Source organism: Apteryx mantelli, chromosome 5, assembly GCF_036417845.1.
Source record: "Apteryx mantelli isolate bAptMan1 chromosome 5, bAptMan1.hap1, whole genome shotgun sequence".
In the NCBI taxonomy this organism is placed as follows: domain Eukaryota; kingdom Metazoa; phylum Chordata; class Aves; order Apterygiformes; family Apterygidae; genus Apteryx; species Apteryx mantelli.
Window position 1 is genome coordinate 19,785,166 of NC_089982.1, and position 24,710 is coordinate 19,809,875.

The 24,710-nt window shown below is 41.8% G+C and overlaps 1 protein-coding gene across 3 annotated transcripts in view; it reads right to left on the reverse strand.

The window, feature by feature from the left end:
* LEF1 (lymphoid enhancer binding factor 1) overlaps positions 1 to 24,710 on the reverse strand; it is a 65,189-nt gene that overhangs the window by 6,731 nt on the left and 33,748 nt on the right. Inside the window, exons 4-11 of one of the 3 annotated variants that reach the window (XM_067297600.1) lie at positions 23,738 to 23,870; positions 19,972 to 20,062; positions 17,686 to 17,769; positions 15,714 to 15,836; positions 14,818 to 14,980; positions 11,369 to 11,476; positions 7,329 to 7,377; positions 6,624 to 6,664 (exon numbers count right to left, since the gene is read on the reverse strand). In XM_067297600.1, coding sequence (XP_067153701.1) covers positions 6,630 to 6,664; positions 7,329 to 7,377; positions 11,369 to 11,476; positions 14,818 to 14,980; positions 15,714 to 15,836; positions 17,686 to 17,769; positions 19,972 to 20,062; positions 23,738 to 23,870 — 786 coding nt within the window. In that variant the 3' untranslated portion in view covers positions 6,624 to 6,629. The remainder of the gene's footprint in view (positions 1 to 6,623; positions 6,665 to 7,328; positions 7,378 to 11,368; positions 11,477 to 14,817; positions 14,981 to 15,713; positions 15,837 to 17,685; positions 17,770 to 19,971; positions 20,063 to 23,737; positions 23,871 to 24,710) is intronic. The other 2 variants (XM_067297598.1, XM_067297599.1) reach the window with 2 other exon arrangements.

Below are 24,710 nucleotides of genomic sequence, written 5' to 3' on the forward strand. Positions count from 1 at the left end.
AACACAACTATTCAAAATCTCACCTAATTTCAAGCAATGCAAGCACAGTAAAACTAATTATATGTAGTTGTTTTGGCAGTAACATTTTACCTCGCGCAATCTCAGGCATCCTGGGGTGAAGGATATAGGGCTCCCAAAACTCCTGAGTTTTTATTAAGATGCTACTGAACATCCATGAGGAAATTCATACCTGTTTTTGCAAGGAAGAAGCAACCTCAGAAGTTAAGTCTCTTTGCTCACAGTCAAGCCTTCTTAGGTCCCTTCCCCACTGATCCAGCTCTCGTGATATCAGTGGCAAGAACATGAACTAGGAGAGATGGTCACTGCTACTGTTTCCCTCAGTTGCATCTGACCCTGCTCACACACTACACACCAGTACCCAGTGACACCTTCTCTGCACAAATGCTTCCAACATTTGCTCCTACCCCTGGAACCAATGGCAGAAAGCTAGCGTCTTAAGAAATTAGACTAAAACACATTTTGTCCAACTGGTTGCCAGTCTCGTATGTTACTGACTAAACTGCAGTACTTCAGCTGTCCTGCTGTGAATTTCCTTCCTTGTACAGCTTTCCAATCCTGCACACTTTCAAAATTTTTGTATGCTACAGTCTTAACAAGTGGGTAAAAGGATCAGTGGGTTTAAAGGATGACTTGACTGAAAAGTATTAAAGTAGAAAATTAAGCAACTGACTGGTATTATAAGGTTGGCTCTATTAGCAGCATCTTTTGCCACATCAGAATCTATGAGTCTTTGTTTTGGGGTTTTGGGGGGGTTGTTTCATTTTATTTATCTTCAGGGTGGTTGGTTTTGCATTCATGTATATCGGAATACCTCTTAAATTCAGTCATATTCCGTGAGTGTCAGAGGCAGACAAGAACAAACTCATTGCTAGAGCTTGCTGGAAAAGCTCTGGCAGAACTGCATCTGAATACAATTCTGTTGAAATTAGAGGAGAGATTTCACCCAAATTTAGTCTCCAGGAACATGTGAGAGAGACTCTGGCAATGTCATAACAACTTGCTTTTTAGCTGTTCTGGAATACAGGATCAGTTTCTCATTTTGAAATTTTTCATACAAGTACACTACAAAATGAAAATGCAAGTCTAAATGAATTACTGTGATATAGACACTAAAATGCTCGGGTTTTATTCCAATTTGGAATGAAACCACATTTCAAAAACTTATGGTCTTCTTTATGAAACAGTTTGTTTCTTCAGAGTTTTTTTTTCATGACTTCACAATTCTCAAGCTGGTGGTTGTTTACTAATTTGCTAAAATATAAAATTTTCAGGAAGATAAGAATGGAGCACCAGCAGTTTACTCCCTGTCCCCACCCTATCCCACAGGAAGAGTGTTAGAACAATAGTTTTCCCACTATTCCTTCTATCCCAAGCCTCCTACTACTTGCACCTTGGAAGTGAAATGATACTATTTATTTGATTTCTTCTAAATGTGGCTGTTCAAACTCTCATTAAGTATCTCTACCTGCACAGCAGTATCTGCAACTCTGAAACATTGCTGACAAAATAAACAGGTTCTAGACATTCACCTGCTGAGTTAACTACTTCTGTCCTTTTTAAGTTTAAAATGTGAGATGCTGACTTAATAGCTGACCTTGCTAGACTTCTTTGGTTGCAAAAATGAACATTCTGTAAATGCTTAGAATTTTTTTTTTTAATCCAGTATCTACGTTGATTGTCCAGCTGAAACTGTTCTGCTGTTTTTAATTTATAAACCTATGCTTGGTCCCTACCCTGACTTGCCAGTTAGCTCTCTGGTAGTCACTAACTTCACCCAAAAAGAGCTTTTATAGCCTTCCCTCACACACCTCTCAGAAGGCTCCTCTGCCAGCCTGGTAAAGCCAAGTGAAGAACTCCTCCATGTTCTGCTGCATCCCTCCCAGCAGGTGTCAGTGCCCCCTGTACCTGCCATCTAAACAGGCAGCAGCTCCCCCCTCCGGGTCTGCTCTTTTGACTTTTTTTTCTTGGTGTCCAAGAGCATGAAAAGAAGTTTTCTGTCTTTCATACTGGAAGATCAGCAACATCAGGCACAGAATTTCGTTGCTGTAGGGGCTCTATGTGAGGTCTGTACCCTTGTCTTTGGAAATTTCCATGCCTATCTGAAAAAAGCACTGAAGTTCACATCTGTTTTGATAATATAAAATAAACAAATGTTTCAATCTAACACATTTTATTCTGTTCATTTTTCACTCTCTTTTATTGGTCTTTTATAAATTCCCCTGGTTCTTCAGCTATTACAGAAATGTTATGGCCAACAGGGCCCAAATGCCTCTTGTGGGTTTTTTTTTGTTTTTTTTTTTTTAAGCTGAGAGCACTTTTATGCAGCATTAAATCTCAGAAGATGCCATGTACTTTCCTGTCCTGACTGCTTTTAATATTCAAAGATAATCCTATGGCAGTTCTATGATTCAAAAGGGAAAGCAGCAAACTAATTGCTTCCAGTAATTAGTCATGTTTGGGACACAGGAAAGCCCTACTATTGTGCTCTCCTTTCTGCTTTTCTCCCACAGTACAGAAGGCGACTGATCACGCTGTTAAGCGCTCCTTTCCGTCTGCCTTGCCTGTAATGAAGACCACTCCTTACTGGCCAGGGAAACATGGGTCACATGGAAATTGTGTAAATTTTAAAGCAAATCACGACATGTCTCTGCACCACCGTCATCACACAATTTCTCACATACTAACTTCTGTGCAAATCTTCCAGGCTCTATTTAAAACCTCTGAACAGTCAAGGGCATGGATAGGGCATTTCTTTTGTTTTAAACTACTCCAGCAGCAATTTCAAGAGCACTGGACAAGCCATGTCAGAAAACATATCCTTCAGAAAGCAATGCACCACATCCCCTTTTCATCTACTTTCTAGGATGCTGGCCAGAAACCACTGGTCAAATATGACCGCCGTCATCACACAGTTCTTTTCCACAGTATTCTGGCTGTAGATTGGTCCACTTTATAGTCTACTTTTGTGAAGTCACTCCATCTTATTTTATAAGTAGTAAGACAAAAATAATCCAGTCTTGGATTGTTACACACTACATAAAATCACTTCTGCACAGAATTTTGGCTCTGATTTCCATGTAAGGGATTTGAAATGTAATAATTAGTCATTGTTTAAACAGTCTTAATCTGATCCTTTTAAGTGCTTCTGATTGTAAATCAGTATTAGTCAAGTTTTTCTTCTTATTTTTAAAAACTTTGCTGAACTAAATGTTAATTGTCATGGAATTTTGCAAGCCACTTACATACTTCTTTGCCTAGGTTTTCAAATGTCTATTAAACTTCTCTATCACTCTTTTTAGCCTTTGAAGAGATGCCAGAACACAGTTTTAAATTATATAGCTTACGAGGAGTTCCCAACTGCATCCTGCCATATGTCAACTGATGTGCCTTTTGCAATTACTGTACATAGCAAGTCATAAAAAGTTAACTATTTCTATGTTGCTGAACACTCCAGGGGATTTTTGTCAGCACCCTTCTATTTCTTCAATTAATTAAAAAATAATCATAAGATGCTAAAATCAGCTTTTTTTTTTCCTTTCAGAAGTCAAATCACATAGGAAATCAGAAATCTTCATTTCTGACATAGAATTGTTCCCATTTACAAGTCTTCTAAATGGTTGTATTTAACGTAAAAACAAAACACCCCAGCTTCCTGATAGGTTTTCAACAGACATAAGCGTTACACTGTCCTTGATCTAAGCTTTCCTCATTTCCTTTTCTTCCTGTCCTATCCCAAACTCGCTTTTAGCATTAACAGGTCTTGTGCCACTCTCGACTGATTTCAAAAGGAGAGAATAAATAACAGTTATTTCAAGCATTGCGTTATGCTGTATCAACTGAAAGCAAAACCCTACTTGGGGACAGTTCCATAACTCTTCAAGAATGGCCACATGCTTTAGAGCATCTCAGGAGAAGTCAGCAAGGACTGGTGCACCAGCTCACAGTATTCTTAAAGCGTTCTAATATTAAAGTGTTTTACCAGCAATCCAGCTGAGTGGAGGGTAGAGTGGAACTCGGCTAAATCCGAAGCAGTGAAGCCACAAGAAGTCTGATTGCGTATACAACCCTCAGAAGAGGAGCAACTTATTGCTACCAGCTTGATTTCACCGCTCAAACAATGAACCAGCCAAAACGCAGGTCAGAGGCCCATCTTAAAGATCAGTTATGTATTGAAACATTCATGGACAAAAACTTTCACCATCTCTTAAAGCATTTCTGTTTGCATGTCTCTTCCGTTACTTTCCTCTGAACATCCCACCACACAACCCTCCCACCGTTTCATCCTTCTCACTTACATCACCATAATTACAACTCTGGCTGATCTCCTTTGTGCTGATCTAGAGATTCTTTCTTTGGTCTTGCCACCTACTCATTTCTGATTCTTCTCAGATAACAGAGCGCTTGTCTCCTTCCCAGACCTCCCACTCTCCTTTCCCCTCTTCCATACTGCTCTCCCATGCACCATCCATATGAGTAGGAAAGCTAGCGTTTCCCTCTCTTGAAGAGTTCTTTGTTGGGCTCACTGAAAGGCATTCCCAAACTTCTTGTCTCCATCCAGTAAAGGCTACAACAGCTCTGCTATGGGCCTGGTAAAATATTACAGTTGTGGGCAAAATATGCCTTGGATTAGGCTTGCAAAGGGCAAGAGGCTTAACCTTAAGAAGTTTACTTTGAAGTCTGGTTGATTCAGGTTCTCTAAATCACTCCGTGCATTTTACTTCCAACTAGAGTACATCTGTACATCTCCAGTGGAGAGCATTCGCTCGGCACGCAACATTTAGTGAAGCTGCTTACATGTGCATATATGGAGTCAAGAGCACACTTCTCCTTCAGTGGAAGTAACATTTCTACCACTCTGATACTCCATGTTATAAATTGCATGTGGACAGAGAGACAGGTATACAACAGCTTCCATACTGTTACAGAGCAGAAGGGAAAGAAAGGAGTGTTTAAGTAAAATGTAAAGAAAAACACATACTCAGAACTTTCATCCTCTTCTATTTCAGCTCATTCTCTACTACGGAGAATGAAAACAGACAGAGAAATTCCAACAAAAGGAGGTCAGTGTAGGCAAGGCAGCCATCCTTAGATTGTACGACATCCAAGAAACCAAATACTCCCCACTGTATAACTGTCACATGAACCTCGGTCGTTTTCTGATCCTAACTAAGTTTTGTGCATTCACTCAGATAAGGTTATGTGTTTTGCTTATTGGTATTGTCCTCACACCAAAGGAAAAGATATTCACAACACAAACATGTACCTTGGACACTAAGCTGAAATACTAATTATAAAATTCAAGGTTAAAACACCTGCATTTTTTTTGTTTTGTGGGTACACTAGTTAGGGTAGTCCCTATAAGTAACAATACTTCACAGAAACATTTGTTGTAGAGGCTACAGAACCCAAATGCTGCAATCCACATCTAAAATCAGCGAGCAAAGACAAGCATATTGTAAAGGGCAAGACTGTCAGCTTGCTTGAACTGTTTTTGCTTAGCAGAAAGAGTGTGCATTTTGCCTCTTTTCACTTTATTTCAATATTTTTCAATAAACTCTTAAACCCAAGCAAGTCTAGACTAACCAACATAATGGCATAACTACAGAAGAGCCCTGAATCATGCTGACTGGTTGATGACTGACATACCGCACAGAGAAAAGTTAACTTGGATTTCTCTGGCTGAAAGTCCAAGTAGAAGGGAGATCCAACAGGAGGCCGCTCTGCTGACTATTTTGAGTGGCAAGGGGATCATGTGGCCAAACAAGTCAGAGGGAGAGGGGAAAAAAGCCCATTTCTATTTAGAGACTTTTACTTTTTGCATGGTTCCTGGAATTCGCAAGGATCTCTAAAGTACAGTCTGGGTTAATTATATTGCATAAAAGGAACTATTATTTCAAATGAACTCCATTCCTACTAGAAAACATATCACACTATGAGAGGAAGAGAATCACCAGTCTTCCAACACAAACACTAAGAAATGAGAAGCTCCCTATGGTATAGCGTGCACTGACAATCATACTAGATGCTGTTATTGGATACATGTAATAACTAGTCATTCCACCTTCCATGAAGATGACATGAATGGAGAAAAATCAGTAGGACGGAGAGCACACACTGGAACTATTACAAAAAACCCACACCACACACAAAATACCACTGTACAATCAAGGGAGAAATTCTTGATATAACTGAAACACAGTCCTATTTTCTTAGCTGATATTTTGTTAGTACACAGATAAATAAATTAAAAAACTGTACCCGGCCAGCCAGCATCTTGAAGACATCAGCACGTTAATTGTACTACGAAGCCAACTTCTAACCTGCTCTTTATGAATTGTGACAATCTGCTGGCTGGGAGGGTTTGCATTGCTGTATAAAACCATCCTTGTGCTTCACAGGCAGACTTGCAGCGAGTCAGTGAGGTATGGTCAGTTTGAAAATGTTAAGGTAAGAAAGTAAAATGGTGAACACCTAATAGATAGCCGGTATAAAAACCATGAAACTTCTGCAATTTTTGCTAAGTTCATATTATTGCATAAAATTTATAAGAAAGTTTATTTTACAATTCAGTTCAAGCAGGAAAGCTTTAGAGATGTTCTTACCATGCTTCAGATGTAGGCAGCTGTCATTCTGGGGCCTGTACCTGTAGAAGATTGTTTTCCTTTAACAAATTTCCATTACAGCGTTTTTGCACATTCCAAATAAGTCTGTATGCTATAATATTACATGGATTTTTTGTGTGTTTTTGGTTTTGGGTTTATTTTTTTATGGTTCTTATACCAGCCATTTTTGTTGGGAAAAACAGGATGTTTCTTTTTATATATTTTAAAAAGCAAAGAGGAGACCTCACTGATGCTTTGAGCCAACCTACTAGGCAGCTGTTAGTGTACACAGAAATGTAAAATACAGTGAGAAAGACTATAGTGGCTACAGAAAAGTCAGTGTAAAGTTTCCAGCATCCAATAATCCCACACACCATTTGATACACATAGTTAAGTCTAAGGATAACACAATACTGAATGACGAGAAAAGCAAAGGTAAAGCAGGACAATGATGACAGCAATGCATAAGTTTGATCAAAGATGTTGAGGAGTCACGACATCTATAAGGGAAAGGTGTAAGGGAAAGGAAACATGTATTGTGCACGTTCGTACAAGCTTGCGTTCAAAGTGAGTTATCTTAAAAAGAAGACATCAATAAGAAGCAGGTGTTAAAGAGAAAAGCATGTAAAAATTAAATAGCACCAGCCCTGGTTTCTAAAATATACCTAAGGTGAATGGTAAGTAAGAGTTGGTCACACGGCCTACCTGATGCTGATTCCTGTAACTTCTCTCTCTTCCTCTTCTTCTTCTTCCCCTGCAAAATAGCCAATTTTACCATACCATTACACACACACAACTGTTTTTGTCCCTTCCCGCCACCTCACAACATAGAAACAAAAGCCAACCGGCACGATCCACATCAAGAAAACTGAGAAAGTGGTTAGGGGAAAAAAAAAAATTCAGGTTAGCTAAAACCTTCTCTAACCCAATTCCAACTGTTTCAATGGTAATTAGGTTTGCTGTCTGCATCTATGGAGAAATACATACTTGAGCAATACACATTTTTATATCTGCATGAAATTACTATTTCTCAACTTTTTCAACTAACACTGGCAACTGCAAGCATCAAGAAGACTTCTCATGCTTAATAAACTGATGACACATATGTTGATATCATAATTTACAGCTCTTACAAAAACCCTTCACACATTCAGATACTAATACTGGCGTACATGGCAACAGCAGACAGGGTGTTGAAAGTACCTAAGATGATGATGACTTGTCCCCGGGGTGCAAACCAGCCAGCTAAAACTTTGTTCTGATAATGCCTGTGACTTAAAAAGCCAAGTCTTGTATGGCTGTGCCTGGAGAACTGGCTGTGTAACAAGGAGTAACAGACTGCTGTGCAGCAGAGTACCCTCAACGTGACCGGAGTCCAGGACAACACGGCCGTCAGGCGGCTGTCTTTTCCTTAGACACCACCCTGGCATCAGCACGTCAGCCCAGGCTCATCATGCCAGCCCACAAACTCTGCCTTCTCCCCACACCCCCGTCTATGGAAAAGGCCAGAGATCCGGTTAGCACAGTGTTTCAGAAACCTACTGATTAATTTAGACCCACAATTTTAAACTTCAGTCATCTTGGATCACTCTAACTGTCATCTGGTTATTCCTCCATATGACTTCTTTTCATATGTGAGTTTTGCCTGGGGACAGGACAGAGAGCAGGTGATGTGAGAAACCACCTCAAACTGTTGCAGTGGCCACCGACAGACAGCGAGTCACAGCCCCAAGCACCAGCTTGTGAGAAGCTACTGGCAGAGAGATTTAAGTAGTTTCCAGTCTGCTCTGCCAGTCCTGGCCTCCATGACTCTTAAGCTCCTGTCCTTACTTATCCTGAGCCTGGCAACAGGGCCAGGCAACGCTTTGCAAGTGAGCTCCCAAAGACAGGACCGAGACCAGAAATTGGAAAGCAGATTTGAAGGGCTCTGTGAAATTCACAGCAATGTGCTTTATCACTTAGGCACCAAGACAAGGCTTCTTTACAGAGACATTGCATTACTGCAGCTGTTAACAAGGAAAAAAAAATAAAAATCATGTGAGGACAATTTTATTTTATTCTCTAGAGCGGTCTGATTTCAAGTGCCAAAACCTACTGAAAGCTGATTTGAGATCCATCTAGGCAGTATCAGAATCAGAAAATTGGAAGGAAAAGGCTAGGCTGAAAACTAGTTGTTAGCAGTCCCAAGTGAAGTAATTTTTGACAACTTCAGCAAACACAGACAATATTACATTACGAAGACACTGTTCTTCTCATAGCTATCACACAACTTTGCATGAATGCTTTGAATGTTGGTAACAAAAACATATAATAAGAAGTACACAGATACTGTCAACAGATGAACAGCAATGCTTTCATGTTCTCTTGAGGCTGCTGAAAGCCTGAACAACCAGGCAAACCAAAACAGAATAATCAAAACTAAGTAATAGATCTTTCTTTCTTTTTTTAAAATCATACTGTTTTGTGAAATCCAGCCATATCACACAAGTGGAGTCTCCCCTAAGTCAAACAGCTCTAAGAATACTGCAATAATATCTGTGCTAAGTGAACACAGTTGCATTTTTAGACTGATCAAGCTGAAAAAAGTATGAAAGAAAAAGATAACTTAGATCTGAAAAAGTTTCAGTGACAAACTATGATCTACCTCGCTCACCTGCTCATTACTGCTGTGACAAATGTGTGCATTCTTGGAGAGAGAAGTACTGCAAAAGGAAAGCTAAGAAAATTGTCCATTGTAACATACATGACTGAAATACTTCAGAGCTATACTTTTACACAGGATCTAAGTAGGAAGGCACATCAAAGACAATTGTACATGCCATCTTATAGGCTCTAAATATCTCTCGTGGCATTTAAGGCATTTAAAGACCTGCAGGTTCACTGCTTGTCCTATATGGCAGTAGGCTGTGGCAAAACACATCAGGTTCTTAAAGTCAATGTGCCTGAGTGTCACAGGGCAATAAATGTTCCTCAAGTAAATATATGCTACTGAAAGATACCTTTCTAGTACTTTAAAAGCTAACCACAGTACTGAAGGCTTAATTCCAGTAAGCATTAGCTAACACAGCTCCAACGTGGTTTGATTTTCCAGCAAGAAAGTTCAAGGAAATAGAAATCCCCTTACTTTCTAGGAGTGTGTCACTAGCGCCCTATTTGTTTCCAGGTGTATTTCAGGACAGCTCTGCTGGCATGGCCTGGGTACTGGAAATAAGCCCTCCCTGTGTATGTTCACAACTCATCTGCTAGGAAAGAAGATTTTATAAATAGACAGGAACAAGCTGACAGGGCTTACAGTAGTATCTGTGCTCACAAAACTGGGCATGGCTGTCAGCAAGACCAAAGCATTTGCTTTGGAGACAATCACGTGGTTTCTGCGTGGATGCCTCCCTTGCCAGAAGTCTGCCTAAGAGACTCTGGCTCACAAAGAAAATTTTGTTTAAATAGAACAATAGCCGTGCTGCTCTGGAAATGTTTGGTACTTCTACAGTATCATACCTAGATACAATATCACTGTATCCGGGTGCCTCACAATCTTTGATGTCCACAGGACACCCCTGAAATAGAGAAATTCCATTGCCCACCTACTGCAGATGGGAAAGTGAGAAAGATATAGCATGTCCACTTCCTAGCAAAGTAAATACTGTCACAGCTGACAGCGGAAGGAAAGGAGTCCAGATCACAGGCTAGGATCTGTCTCTTAGGGATTGCAGCCTTCAAATTTTATTACATAACATACAATTATACTGATGGCTCATAGCAAACACAATAGTTCAGTTGTGGAGATAAACCTCAACTTTATATTATGCTGCTTCTTCACAGATACCTGACTATGTATAGTATGACATGATACCGGGAAATTCGTAAGTCTGCATTTCCAAAGCATTAGGAATTTAAGTACTTGGTACTTGGTTCCTGCACTGCTAAGATGCTCCTGGAATATTTACCCCAAGCGTAGCGGCACGTCAACAGAAAGCGGTCCAGTCTCAGCCACTGGGCTTTGCTACCTCTCAGGCTGCAAGGCACTAGGTGGTTTCCAACTATACCACCAATGCAAGGATCTTATGGTCTGTTTTACAAAGCAAAAAGATCTTGCCTCTCTACAGTTTTAGTAATAGAGTCATTTAAATGCTGAAAATATTATTAATACCTGCACTGTTGGTATTAACTTTCATCTGATATTTAATTATAAAGTAACAGTTATTGTAAGAAAATTTCCTAGCTTCGCCAAACTGCATAAAAGCAGAATCTATCATAAAGCTTACTTATACAAATTTTGCAGGCTTTCATTCAAATATGGACCATCCTGAATTACTTTCAACTAAAGTTCAGTTTGCATCAAGACACCTGGGCTTCAGGTTCTCCTAAAAGAGAGAGACCCCATTCCTGCTCAAGTCTAAAGAAGATTTCTGGATAGCAAGTGATCAGTTAGAAAATTATGGAAAAATTCTCAGCTGTACAGTACAACATAAGCTTTCAGACAGTAGTTATGATTGTCCTAGAAAAATTCTATGTGCTAATTTTTTCCCTTAAAAACTGTGACCTTCATAAGATGCACTGCGCCATCGACAACAAAATCCAAAGTTTTCTGGATGCCTGAAGTACAAATAAATATATGGCTTATGTATGTTTCTTCACCATCCCTCCTTCCAAAGCTTTCCACAGTTAAAAAAGGGGGGGAAACCCCAAACCCCACATGTTAGGTAAAGGAAATTAATTTTAAAAGAACCTTTAAGTGAGTGACTTACATAGTTGTCTCTTGCAGACCAGCCTGGATAAAGCTGCATGTGTAGCTGCCTTTCTTTACGAGCTAGTTCATAATATTTCGCTTGTTCTTCACGGGAGAGAGCATGCCACTGCAAACAAAATAAACATAGTATTAGATGAGGAAATAACTCATACCTAGGCAACAGGTGACATTAGCAAGTGTTTTTGTGACTCTGATTCAGTCTTTTCCCACTGCAAAAATGAAATTCATTAGCAACTACAAGCACCCCTGTTTACTAACCAACTTTCAGGCATTTGGCAGCTCTACAACTGCCAAGTGCCTTAAGCAAGACAAAAATCATTTATGGAAAGAGGGCTCACCAAATAATCTGCTCACAGAACCGCGCTCTCCACCACTACATAAAAAAATTCTAGTTCATAACAAAACAGACAGTGTTTGTGCTGCTTCTACAGGACTGTCCGCTCTCCCCCACCGGAGACTTTGCTGTCTTGGTTTTAAGAAGCGGCTACACACTGGTTTACAATTCCAATGTCGAAGGAACAACGTAGGCACAAGGCACCAGCAGGCTCCTTTTCCGAGATCACCCTCGAAGTGTTGAGCTTCAAAGTATTTGCATTTTGATTTCTCCTTGTAGTAACAGGAGAAAAGAAAATGGCAACTATGAAAAGTTTCTAAGATCCACAAGCCACAGAATCGTTGTCTTCCAAATTACAGGAGTTGACCTCTATGGCCAAGTAAGGATAGATTTCCTGCTTTATCTGCTTTAAGAAACAAACAAACAGAACCTGCACAGTTGAAAAGGCACCAGCTGTATCGGTATCTAATCATTTTGTTCTTGCTGAAACACCTATAATAAATCTGAACCAAAAAGAAGAAAGGGATTGTTTTTAGAATCAGCTTCCACTGCAGCATTAGCCTTGTTTTCTTATTTGACCTTGACAACACGCACAGAGTGGAAAGGCGAGCAAAAAGAGAGAAGATATTAATAAAAAGACAGACATGAAATCAGTGAGACACTCAAGCAAGAATAATTTATAGAACCAGGATTTCAGGTCAGATCATATTTGTAGGATTTAATATGTCGCTTTGTTACATGTCAGAAGATGTGAACAAAACGGCTTGTCTGTCTAGATTTGGCAAGTTCGATGTGTTACTGAAAGCACAGCAATTCAGCCTATCTACAACTTTGATATTCCACACACGGCACTGCAAGATTGGAAGGTACTGAACATTTAAGGAACTAGCATTTTTCATTTGCACCTAAGTAGTCTACATCAGGAAATTTGGTAAAAGCAAAGTTACAACTGCGGAACAAATTCCACACAAAGAACAGCATGGACAAGGAGACGACCGAGGCAGCCAAATTTCAGTACAGCAAGCAGCTGGACAACAAGGGTCAGACCGCCTCAGCTGGCTGCCAGGTGGAACATTTCTGGTTCACTGCAACTGAAGTGAAAAATCTTAAGAAAATAAGATATGGGGACAGCCCCTTTTTCTGCAGAGATTATTTGCTGATAGCAAGAGGATATACTGAGAGCAGCTGCCTTACCAGAAACATGAAGGTAAAAAGTCTAAGAATGGAAACCTATTTTTCCACTCAAAACATTGTTAGAAGTTTTTACAGGTTACATGATGTTTTCCTGTAACTGCTCAACATGTTCTAGCGTCACTTGTTCCTACAAGTTACATAACTGTTCCTGCGTGGCAATGCTGCCGGTCCTGCATTTCTCACTGGCTTCAGTACCCACAGTTAAAACTCCTGGGCTAGCAACAGCAAAATGGGGGACTTCAAAGCCCTACCAAACATGCAGAGAAAAAGTTTTTTCCACACCACATCTCTTAGAGGTTGGCATCCTTCCACACTGCAGACCTCACAGGTCCATAAAGCCGCCATTTCAGTGAGAGTCATTTTTTACGCTTTAACACTTGCTTATTGGGTGTGAAGAACTGCTGATTTAAGATCTAGAGTGCAGAGAGGCATAAGGAGGGGAAGGAGAAGAAAAAGCTCTCCTTTGTTAAAGCAGGACTTTTCCAACATTGGCCTTGCTTATGCAGTAGCATCAGAAAGCCCAACATCATGCAAGGTGTAAGCTCTGGAGAGCAGAGGTGGTTCCAGTTCCAAAGAGGCACAGCGTATAGTAAACAGTGACCAGGATGGCTGAACACAAAACATTTGATAATAATTAATCTCCGAGCAATTATATTTGATAACTCATGCGTTGTTTGTACCACTGGGCAAGTGGAACTTGAGGTACTTTCATAGAGAACAGTAATTTGGAAAGAAGAGTCAAAACTGTGGAAAAAGCAGCCAACAGAGAGCACTGAAGTCTGATTCATTGGCGGAATGGAGATAAATAAGCCACTGCCATCATTCAGGCCAAGAAAATGAGATCAACATACTTAGAAACTAAGATCAGTTATTGAGGGAGTGAGACTTGCATGAAAGAATGGAAAATGCAAGCACCAAGATGTCCTTTAAGAGGAAGTAACAAGAATGTCAGAAAGAAGGTTGCAGGAACCAGGACAAGAAGCAAGAGATTTCTAATCCAACTGAGGGAAAACAAGTCTTCAGATTGTAACAGAAAAGCAGCAGTTAATGTTGCATACTGGCATCCTACTTAAAAGCACACTGTTTTTTTCCAGAGAGTTGCAGTGCCTCTTTTTAAGATACTCCTCAAACAGATGGGTTCAGAGTATCTATTCTCAGACTCAGATTGCTATAAAAGTCATCTCTCTAACTTCTGGGACAGCTGAAGTTCAGGGATGGCCAGGGGTGTTTATCTTCGCCGCTTTCCCTTCAGAAGAGCAATACTGAAAGCGAATGTGGTTTGCAATTGTGGGTTGGCTTGCATTTTTTCCAGAAAGAACAAAACTTGCCTAGAATGTCACAAAGGCAAATGCTCTCAGCAAGGCTGCTGCGTGGCTCTGGGATGGACGCTGGGATGACCAGCACTGGGTTGGTGGCTTCAGAGATATGCAAAACTTGCCTGAACAACCTGATGTAACTGGACCTGCTCTGACTGGGGCTGGACTAGGCAACCTCCGGAGGTGCCTTCCAACCTACATGTTTTTATGATTGGACCCACATTATATTCACTGTTGAGATTATCTCAATCAGCATTCAGTGTTCCTATCTAAATGAGCCTCTCCTGCTCTGATGAATCTCAAAGTCTAGGAGGACCTAGGCAGTGATCCTTCCATGTGTGAACAAGAATATTTAATGCCTGAGGTACAGACACAGTGACATGAATGGACCAGACACGCCAATCTGATGATGTGGGTAATACTGAATAAAGAAAATCAACATACTGCTTTTATTTTTAGTTGCATGTTTCATCTTCTATAGCTAATTTGATAGCTGCACATTAGTTAACACCTCAAGCAGAAAGTGAGCCATCACACCCGCCAAAGGGAAACACACACAAATTAGCAGCACACGTGAGTACACACACACCCTGCTATACATACCCTTCTGCCAAGAATCTGGTTGATAGCTGCGCTTTCTTTCAGAGTACACTCTGCTACAACGTTCGCTCTCATTTCTTTCATGTACAACATGAAAGCATTCAGAGGTTTCTTAATATGAGGTCTTTTTGGCTCTTGTTCTTTTCTCTGTTCGTGCTGAGGCTTCCTAAAACGTGGTGGGGGAAGGGGGAAGGAGGGGAAAAAAGCATCTATTTACCTTCAGCCTGAAAAAAAAGTACCCAATGGAAAACTTCCAAGTGGCAGTTACAGTAGCATAAAATTAATAAGAATATGAATTCCAGTGGTCACGTCCCATCCACTTTTACATCTTTTCAAGGAACTGGCTTTAGGAAATAATTTAATACTCAAGGAGGATGTCAGGTTGGCAAATAACACTTGATCTGTGAATCCAGTCCAAATGCATCATCTGTCTCAGTTCTCTTTTTCAATGGCTATCCATAGTGCCCTAGAAGGCCATTGCTACAGACAGGAGGATAGCTCCACATCCACTAATTTCTTAAGCATTTTGACTTCAAGTACTAAGCATAAATGCTGCTTTTTAGTAGTAGATTTTGCAGTTAAGACCTTATCCAATAGACGCTCATGAGTTCATTCTCAAAGAACATCCTGAGGAAGACAGCTCCATGACTATGCCTGAATCAAGATGACTGTGGCTGATAGCTAGTAAGTGCTGGACTGGAATGAATACTGGCTTCATGTCTCATTACTCTTCCCCCAAAACAGCCCACATCTCCCACTTCAATTATAGGAGAAGAGTTAAAAGTCAAACAGCTCATGAAAGGCACTTGTTCCCCTTTTTTTTTACCTCCTCGACTCTTCTTTTAATAGAGTTCTCAAGCATTTGTAGATTAAGGGCTAGTGCAGAAAGGCAGACTCACACATGCATTAGCTCACTGTCGTTGTGTGGATGTTCTTGTTTGACTTGAGGTGTTACAATAGCTGGGTGAGGGATTCCAGTTGTGTGAGGGCCTGGAGGACCAGGAATCATATGATGTGAAAACCTAAAAGAGAAAACAAAGAAAGGTCTATAACGCTATCAAAGACAGGCCTCAAACACTTACATGACAGCAGTGGGATACCCCAAGAATGCAAACACTACGGAACTTGCAATGGAAAGACAATTCTTTGAGAGCGCATGAAAAATATTTGGCTAAGATTCGTGCATTGTAACTGGTTTATTCAAGAAATACAAATATCAGTCAACATTTTGGTTTTGAAGAAGTTATTTTATTACCTTTCAGGAAAATAGCTTTAGCAATGCACACAAGAAACATTTAATAGTTGTACTGTTACACTGACTAGCAATAAAAATACACATTTCTTAACCAAAAACTGTATTTCCACACCAAGATATAAACATTCTTAGAATATCCACCACCAGCCAATGCAAAGGAAGAACTGCCATGCAGAAAAAAAAAAAAAAAAAAGGAAAAAGAGTCTGTTTAAGAAGTCCCTGATAGCTCTCCATGGAATCTCTTGCTTTTCAAAGCACTTAAAGATTTTAATGTCACCTCACCTCAACTATCTCCTCCAAATACTTAAATAATAACATTCCCGTATCCTGGAAGAAAAAGGAAAAAAAAAGAAAAAAAAAAGAGACCCTCTTGTCCTAAGTAAACCTTCCTTTCATTTGTGCCAGAAGGAAAATAGAAAACAAAACCAAAGTACCACTAACTCCATCATCCCACCCTACTAACTCATTTCATCTCCAAGGCCAGCTGAGACGGATCTTCAAGGTGCCAAGTGTTGCAACTCCAGTGCAGCAGAAGACTTGCATGCTTTACTTTGAACTGGTGGAAAGTCCCAGTACCATGAAAAGCAAGCTCTTGCTCCAATGGTTTGCTGAGTGAGTGCCTATTGAGGAATCATGTCCACCTTCTCTCTTCTCCCTTCCCCAATCCCTTTGCCTGCCTCTTGCACTCCAACGAAGCAAAGCAAGCATAAAACACTGTGACCAAAACAGAGTCATTTTGTTATGGAAAAAGGACGCTTTCCTTCCCAATCACCCTGACTGGCACGTGCTTATCATTCCCCTTTAGAGAAGTGAAGGGACAGTGATAATCCAAAGGAAACCTCACCAGCAGAGCCAAGAGGACCTACCACTTACCAAGGGGCTTAACTTAATTCCCCATGCAAGAGGATTTTCTTCTACAGGTCACACAAAAAAACCCCAAGAATGGTCTATTGCAACCTTGTGTACACCAAGCACAGGATGCAGAAGCTGTCTTTAGAGTGCAAAAGCATAGGAGAGGAGGTCTGGAGTGTGTCATGGCCAAGTCTCAGTTAGCATTGCTTGTTTGCACTTAGACATAAAGACACAGCGCCTGATTCACACACCAGTACAAACACACTGTGCTGGCATCCCTTTCCAGTAATGGCTTTGGGCTATGAAATACCTACTTGAGAGCAAGTTTCCACATGGAGTGATACCTAAATGATTCAAGACTAATTACCAACAACTTTGAAATTAAAACTACAGAACCCAGACTAGAGTGACAATCCACCTGGTTTCCTACTTGTATGAATAAAACCCAAAGGATGCATGCTAGACATGGCATCTAGAAATGAACTCATGATCTCATTTCAGATGAAACAGTTCAATTAATCCTTTGACAATTCTTCAGTGTTCCTAATTGCAATACTTCAGAGACTGCCAGGAAAATGCTGAACAAGACCAGTGTGGGATCCAGGCAAACTGTATATACGCAAATGTGTTAAATAAAAATGTACGCATAAAGTTTTAGCTGACTGAAAAGCAAGCAAAGACAGACCAAGATGCAAGCAGAAGAGCAACTTGCCCTGTAATGCCAGCAGTTACTCCCCAGTCAGTCATTCACCTCCTACACCTACCTGGACATGGAAGGGTCGACTGAGAGTGAGGATGGATAGGGCTGCCTGAATCCACTCGAGATGGGATATACAGGCTGACCTTGCCTGAGGTCACAGAAGAAAGGAACCCATCAATAATATGATACGGTATTAAATGGTTACCCTAGAGTCATAAGCACTTGATGGGAACTCAGAATGAAACAAACAAACAAAAAAAAAAGGTAAAATTTTAAGAGTTCTGCTAGATTCAAAGCTAATGAATTCCTGAACACTTAGGACCTTCTCCCTCTCTTTCAAAAGATTCCCAGTTTAGGTTTCCACTGGGAAGGAAAGCAGAACAACCAGCCCTCCTCCCCCAAAGCGCACACATGAACACCCGCTCTCTCACACCTAGTTTTAAAAGCACTGGAAGCAGATCCAGTTAATTAGCTCTTAAAAAGGAGGCATTTTATTTCAAATAGTTCCAATGTAAATCAGTGTAAGAATACCAGAATGTGAATTATCAATCTAGAAAACCTTTTGGACAATCTTATGAAGTCTTTGAAAGATTAGGACTCTCTTCATTTGCATCTTCTATGGTAAGGAGCAAAGCGGCCAGCATTTCTAAGAAACCAGAGCTTATTTCATTTAAAAAAAAAACAAAAAAAACCCACAAGTACATTTTAACTACTTAAAGTTCAAACTTTGCAAACCAATAGAAAAATCTTGTATGAAATTCTTACCTCCTTTACACTTGCACATATACAAAATATTTTATCAGCAGCATATAATTTGGACTCTCTAGCTTTTATTATTATCACTACATTTTGTTTACTTCCAATTAGCAGTGGGTCAGGTCCTGACCAGAATTATCATACTTAAGTATCATGCTATGGTGATGTAAACAAATACACGTTCAGACCAAATATCTGGACCAGCTCTGAAAGACCGCGCATGCATTAGTTCTGTTTGAACTTATGGACTGACTGATCAGTGTTTCTAAGGGGAACAAAAGGGATTCTGGCCTTTTCAAGGTTCAGGATACAATTTCCACATTTTGAATACATTATTTGAAGAGAGCAGTGCTCAAAGGGAAGGGGAAGGAAAAAAAAAAAAAAGATGGAGGAAGCCTCAGCAATGCTACCACCCAGAATGGAGCTGGAAGCCACAGAGCTAAGGGACGGTGGGCTATGTTCAGCTGGAGATGAACACCACTAAACACACTTCCAAACTCTGCAAAACCGGAGCGCATCTCTCCTTTTCTTTCTCTTTCCAGTTAAACCTCCTTTCCCTCCCCCCGACCACTGCCTCAAGGAACCATCTGAAAGAAATGATTGACCACATCTGGAAAACGAGTGCCAGGAACTGCCTGGTAGTGGTGGAGGTGGTGAGTCAGCCTAGCAGCAATGAACAGGGAGGAAGAAAAAAAAAAAGTCAGGTGCTCCTGTATTTTAGTTCCATATCCGATATCATTTGCTCCAAAAAGGCGCGTGACACTTCCTGAAAGATTCTCCAGCAATATAGCATTTTACCATCTTCTGGTCTCTAGTTTCTCTGCCCTTTATCGTTTGGAGTATGCTTTCCTGGCATACATAGACACATGGAAAAAAATAGCTCATTGTGGAGGGCACAGATTAGTTAAAAAACAGATTCTGAAGCAAGTAAATTGTTGCTGAGTTTGCTCATACCCTGCCCCTACAGAACTGAGGGTCAATATCTATCTACTCCGAGGAGACACGAAGCAACCTGCAGAATCAATCAGTCTGAAAATGCTGTGCTTTTTCTCCAAAAGGAAAACAACTCTGAATGGCAGAGAAAGATCCTTAGAGTGCTAATACTAAAAAGAACTGCAAAATCTCCCACCGACTGAGGTCTTCCTCCATACAGAAACTGTAAAAAGCAGTGGACTACAAAAGTTTGTTCTCCATTTTGATACAGTTTCAAGATTTCCCCCCACACACACTTCAAAGTTCCTTCTTACCTCTCCTCCCCTCCCCTCCGTAATTGCAATTTTGTTTATTAAAAATTTACATTTAATTCCTTAAGAACTGTTTTTTGCTATCTTTCCAAATGCCAAGAGCCACAAATCTGAGCCATAAGAAATACCTAGACTTCAAAGTGAAATCCTCACACTTCAATTTTAGTAGGTGTTCAAAAACCAGATTCAATTCATTTCAAAGATCAACATTTTTTGATCTTTTAAACTAAAATAATGTAGTAATTTCTTGCTGCAGCGACACCCTTTATTTTGTAAATGCTGCCATTGATTCAACAACAGTGGATGGTATGAACATGCACCCTGTCTGAAAAGAAGCTAAAAGCTCTTACCAGCCAAGAGGTGGTGTTATCTGTCCAACACCCCCTGGAGACAAGGGATAGAAGGTGGGGATATCAGGAGCTGGAGGATGTCTGGACATGCCTGTTAAAGAGTACAGAAGAATGAGTGCCTTTCCCCTCAAAACACTACAAATGCAAGCTACAGTTCACAGCTAACATGGCCAACGCTGCGATGAAGTTAGTGCTCTGGATAAGAAATAACCACCTTTTTGGTTAGTGTTAAAAGCAAAGGACTACCCACGACAGCCTTAAAATAATAAATAACTTGCATATTCTAATGGTTTCACAATTCAAAAGGAAATGCTGGAAAAACAAAGTGGAAATACAGAATAAATGTATCAGTCAGCACCTGCACAAGTTCAGGTTTCCTGCTAAGTGCGTTAGGCAGTACTGTCCTCTGAATGGTTTCACCAAACCAGACCGAATGCTGAGGAACCATCTAACACATGGCATGAAACAGGGAAAATAAAAGCGTTGTCACACAGGCAGCTCAGCAGAGCTATTAGATTAGGTAAATTGCTACTTGTACATTTTTGCTGGTTCCCTTATGGATTCACAGATTTTGGAAACTTGCTACCACAGAGGATCAGTGGTTAATTAAGAATCATTTTCAGGCCTGTAATGGTCACACATGATATGATTCATTTGGCTTCCAATTGTCACTCCAGCTCCAACTAAGCTCTTCATCAAGTTGACTCCTGTGGGCTCCAAGGTCAATCTGTTTTGCATTGGTAGTACTTCATGGAAAAAATAAAAAGTCCCATCAGAAATGATCCATCAGCTCACATTCCCCAGAACACAGAGTCCTATAATTGTAAGAATCACCTCAAGATTAAAGCTAATCCTGGTCCCAAAAGGGTCCATAGTCTCCATTCTTCACCTAAAACTCATGCCCCCAGGAGACATGGAATTACAGTTGCAGAGGCCACAAAGACATTGGTTTATTTAAATGTGTTTGGGGAAGAGGGGGCTGAAACAGCAGGAATTGTTAAGATTACTTCACGTGTTAAATCAACTGCTTTAAAAGGGTATTAAATATTTATGTAGTGGCACTCCAAATGTCCAAGATTGAGTGCATGTTACCTTGAGACTTCATTTTATAGACTGACTCTACTGATTTTTTCCCCCATAGTTCATATTAGAACTTCTGAATTTAATTATAGGATTTGAAAAATACCTTTTGGGACTGTGTATAGGAAAGGATAGAAAATAGTTTTTGTGGTGTCACTGCTAACTCTGTCTATTCTGGTGCTTTCAGGAAAAGCTAAATTGTAAGACACAGGAGTACAACCTGAAGACCAAATCTGTGGCCAGTTCTTTTCAAAGCTGTAAACCAACTGGTGGCTGACAGGAGAGAGAACATTTTACGTATTCCAGGATTTTTAAGTGAGAGGAAACATTCTTCTAGAGCACTTAGAAAAGGTGAAAAACAGGTCCAGCATCTCATCTTTGCTGATAGCTGATGTTCCCAAGGAGTTACCACATGATACTGCCTCTACCGGACTAAAACATCTGCACAAAGAGCTGGGCTATTCCATCCCCAAAATCTGGCACTTCCGACCCCCAAAGACTAGACTGCTCTCTCTGGACTAACACGCAATGGTTATTTCTAGTACAAAACTTTGTCCCTTTGCGGACGTTGGTGAGAATCGTCAGCCGCCTGACATCCCACAGGAAAATGCCCAGGTGCCACCGAGCAGCGCTTTGGGGAACGAGCTTCGGATCACAGGAACTTGGCTGACGCATGGGAGCAGCTCGTCAGTGTTAAAAAAAAGGAGGGGGGCGGAAATAAAAAAAGAAAGCAACAAGCGGCCACCTGTGAAAAGGCCTCCTGGCGAGCCCCTGGCAAGCCCCCAAAGCAGGAGCCGCTGCGGGAAACCCAGCTCCCTGCTGCCTCCTTCCACCCACCAGGGAATTTGGCAGCAGCGAGGGCTGGGGGTGGTGGGAGCCAAGGGTGGTCTCTGAGCGCCCTGGCGCCGCCGGGCAATGGCCAGCCCCGGCCGGGGCAGCCGGGAGCCACGTCGCTCCGGAGGCAGCGCCGGAGCCGAGGACGGAAACAATGGTGGGAGGCATCTGGCAGAGGACCTGAGGGGAAAAATCCTCTCGTGGTAACAACTGCATGGGCCACCTCGCTGGGACCGCTCTGAGCGCTAACGGCGCTGACACGAGGAGCACGAAGAGACCACACACATCAAGGAGCCGGGCAAAGGGAAAACCAGAAGTCTCCAGCCCGCATTGCCCGTCCCCATCTTTGCCAGATGCCGAGCAGAGGAATTAAGAGCCTAGCCCCCAGCATCACGGGGCCGTGAGCCTGCGCGCCACCCAGACTGGTCCCAGGCTTGCACAAGGAGCTGGAGACGCGAGTGCGGGCAGTCATGGGGCAGGCGAGGGCGGCTGGGCAGGGCAGCGCAGGCACAGCAAGATGTTCAGTTTGGGTCTACAGGAGCTCAGGGAAAAAAAAATTAGGGATAAAAGCAGATAATTAGGGTGCAGAAGGGCAAAACCATCCTGAAGAAAGTCAAAACCTTCTGAGCTCCCCAACTATGGCAGCAGGGTGTGCCCAATGAGTCGCAATGAGCTCGAGGAAGAGGAAGAAATCCCACATGCTAACACGCACCGCACCCGCTGGATTTCAAGGAACGAGCGCAAATCCCCTTCTCCTGGGCAATGATGCAAAGAAGGAAGACAAATGAGGACAGCGAGTCTCCATTTGCTTCCTCCAACTTTCGAAAAAAAACCAACCCAAAACTATACATGTATTCACAGGCCAGACTTTCCAGGCAGAGCGCTTTTTGTATTCCCCCTCCTTTTTTTTTTTTTTAAATTAAATACACAGCCACAAGGCCACAGTATTTTTTGGATGTAGCCCATGTTACTATTGGCATAGCAAGGCCAAAATAAAAACAAGGCATTCAGGGAAAGGCACGAATTAAAAAAAAATCTCCCTCCTTGGACGATGGTAGCTAGACACTCCTCTAGGTAAATGGGACACTTCTCCATAAGGACTCCTGTCCCGTAAAACAGAGCTTCACGAATTTTCAAACTAGATGTCCTGACTACGCCGGGCAGCTTTGTCCTCCTCAAGCAGCGGGGAGCACTTTTTTTTTTTTTTTTTTTTTTTAAGGCTTCCTAAGGGCACACGGAAAACTGACAGCCACAACTTGGACACTGAAAATCACGCTCTCTGCAGAAGACAGTAGGCATGAGAGGGTTAAAAATGCCACGTTTGCAAGGCCTGAACTTGTGCCGGCTCTGAACCAGCCTCCCTGTGTTATCCAGGATAACCTTCAGTCATGCCAGCTGACATACAGAGGAATTCAGACAGTTGGAATAAAAGGGCATAAAATACAATTGCAATTAAAAAAAAAAAGTTTCAGTAACAGCAGCCCTGGAGTATTCCTCTCTGGGTTCTGGAGAGGTTTGGGACGATTGCCGTTTCCGCGTCTGCACGTTGCAAGCCTCGGGCACAACAGGGGGCGGCGAGGACGGGCTGCTGTTTACCGAGATTTTAAGAGATTTTGATGAGTAAAAAACAAGCCAGAATTAACACATTAGAAAAGAGCACAAAGATTCAAGCAGCCAATTTAAATATCAGCATCAGGGCAGGATTAGCATCTCTGAAAGTGGGCATGCACGACTGGAAAATATTGAAAGCACTAAAAATAAAGCCATAGGAGCATCGCACGGGGGGGGGGGGGGGTGGCGGGAGGCCCTGGAGTCGTCCCCGCCGGGTCGGGCCAGGCCGGGCCGGGCTCACCTTGCTTGGAGCCGACGTCTGAGGGGATGTGAGACGGGTGCGACCCCGGGGAAAAGTGCTCATCGCTGTAGGTGATAAGGGGGGTGAGGGGGTGAACTGCGTGAGAGGGCTGTACCACGGGCACCTTGTTCGACTGCAAGAGAAGAAGAAAGCAAGCATTAGCAGGGTGCGGTTTCTGCATTAAAAAAAATAAAATAGACACTTCTCAAATGCAAATTTAAAATGTTTGCAGAGGACGGGGACGTGGGAGCTGGCGGACCGCAGCCAGGAAGGGTCACTTGGGAAGGAAACCTCCTGAGTGCCCTGGAGAGGCTGGGGAGCCCAATGCCGCGGCACGCGGAGGGCGGACTAGAAGCGCTAAAAACGCCTGAAAGCATCCCAAAATGGGTGCTGTAAAGCACCATTCCCATGAACCGAAACACATGCTTTCCATCCAAGACTGTGCAGAAGCGAGGGGGAGGGGGGCCGCTGGGCACAACGGAGGGCCGGACACTAAGGAAGTATTTCGCTGTCACTCGTCCTTCTCATGGCCTGAAATTACGCTCTTAAAATCAAGGCTGTGAGACAACAGGACGTGTTTGTCTCTGCGAAATACTTGCATATTAACGCTACTTGAAACAAAAGTCTCTGCTCCCATAGCAGGACTAGCCACAGCAGCGGTGCCAGCAGGTAAGGGGCACTCCTCATTCCTACCCTGCCGCTCTGCCTGCCACCCCTGAGCAAAAATAATTATGCCACAAGCAGTTTTTTAACAACAACAACAACAACAAATTTTTAAAGAAAAGGAAGAGGCATTCAGACAAAAACATTGATAAAGCTCAGCAAGGACAGCCTGTCAAATATCAGGAATTAAGCTAAGAGAAAAAAATCTAAGAGCCCGATGACATTAATTTTATGTGAATCTCGATATTCAAATCCTGACACAATAATAGATTTTAGGACAATATTCCAAGTACAAATCAAGGATCTCTTT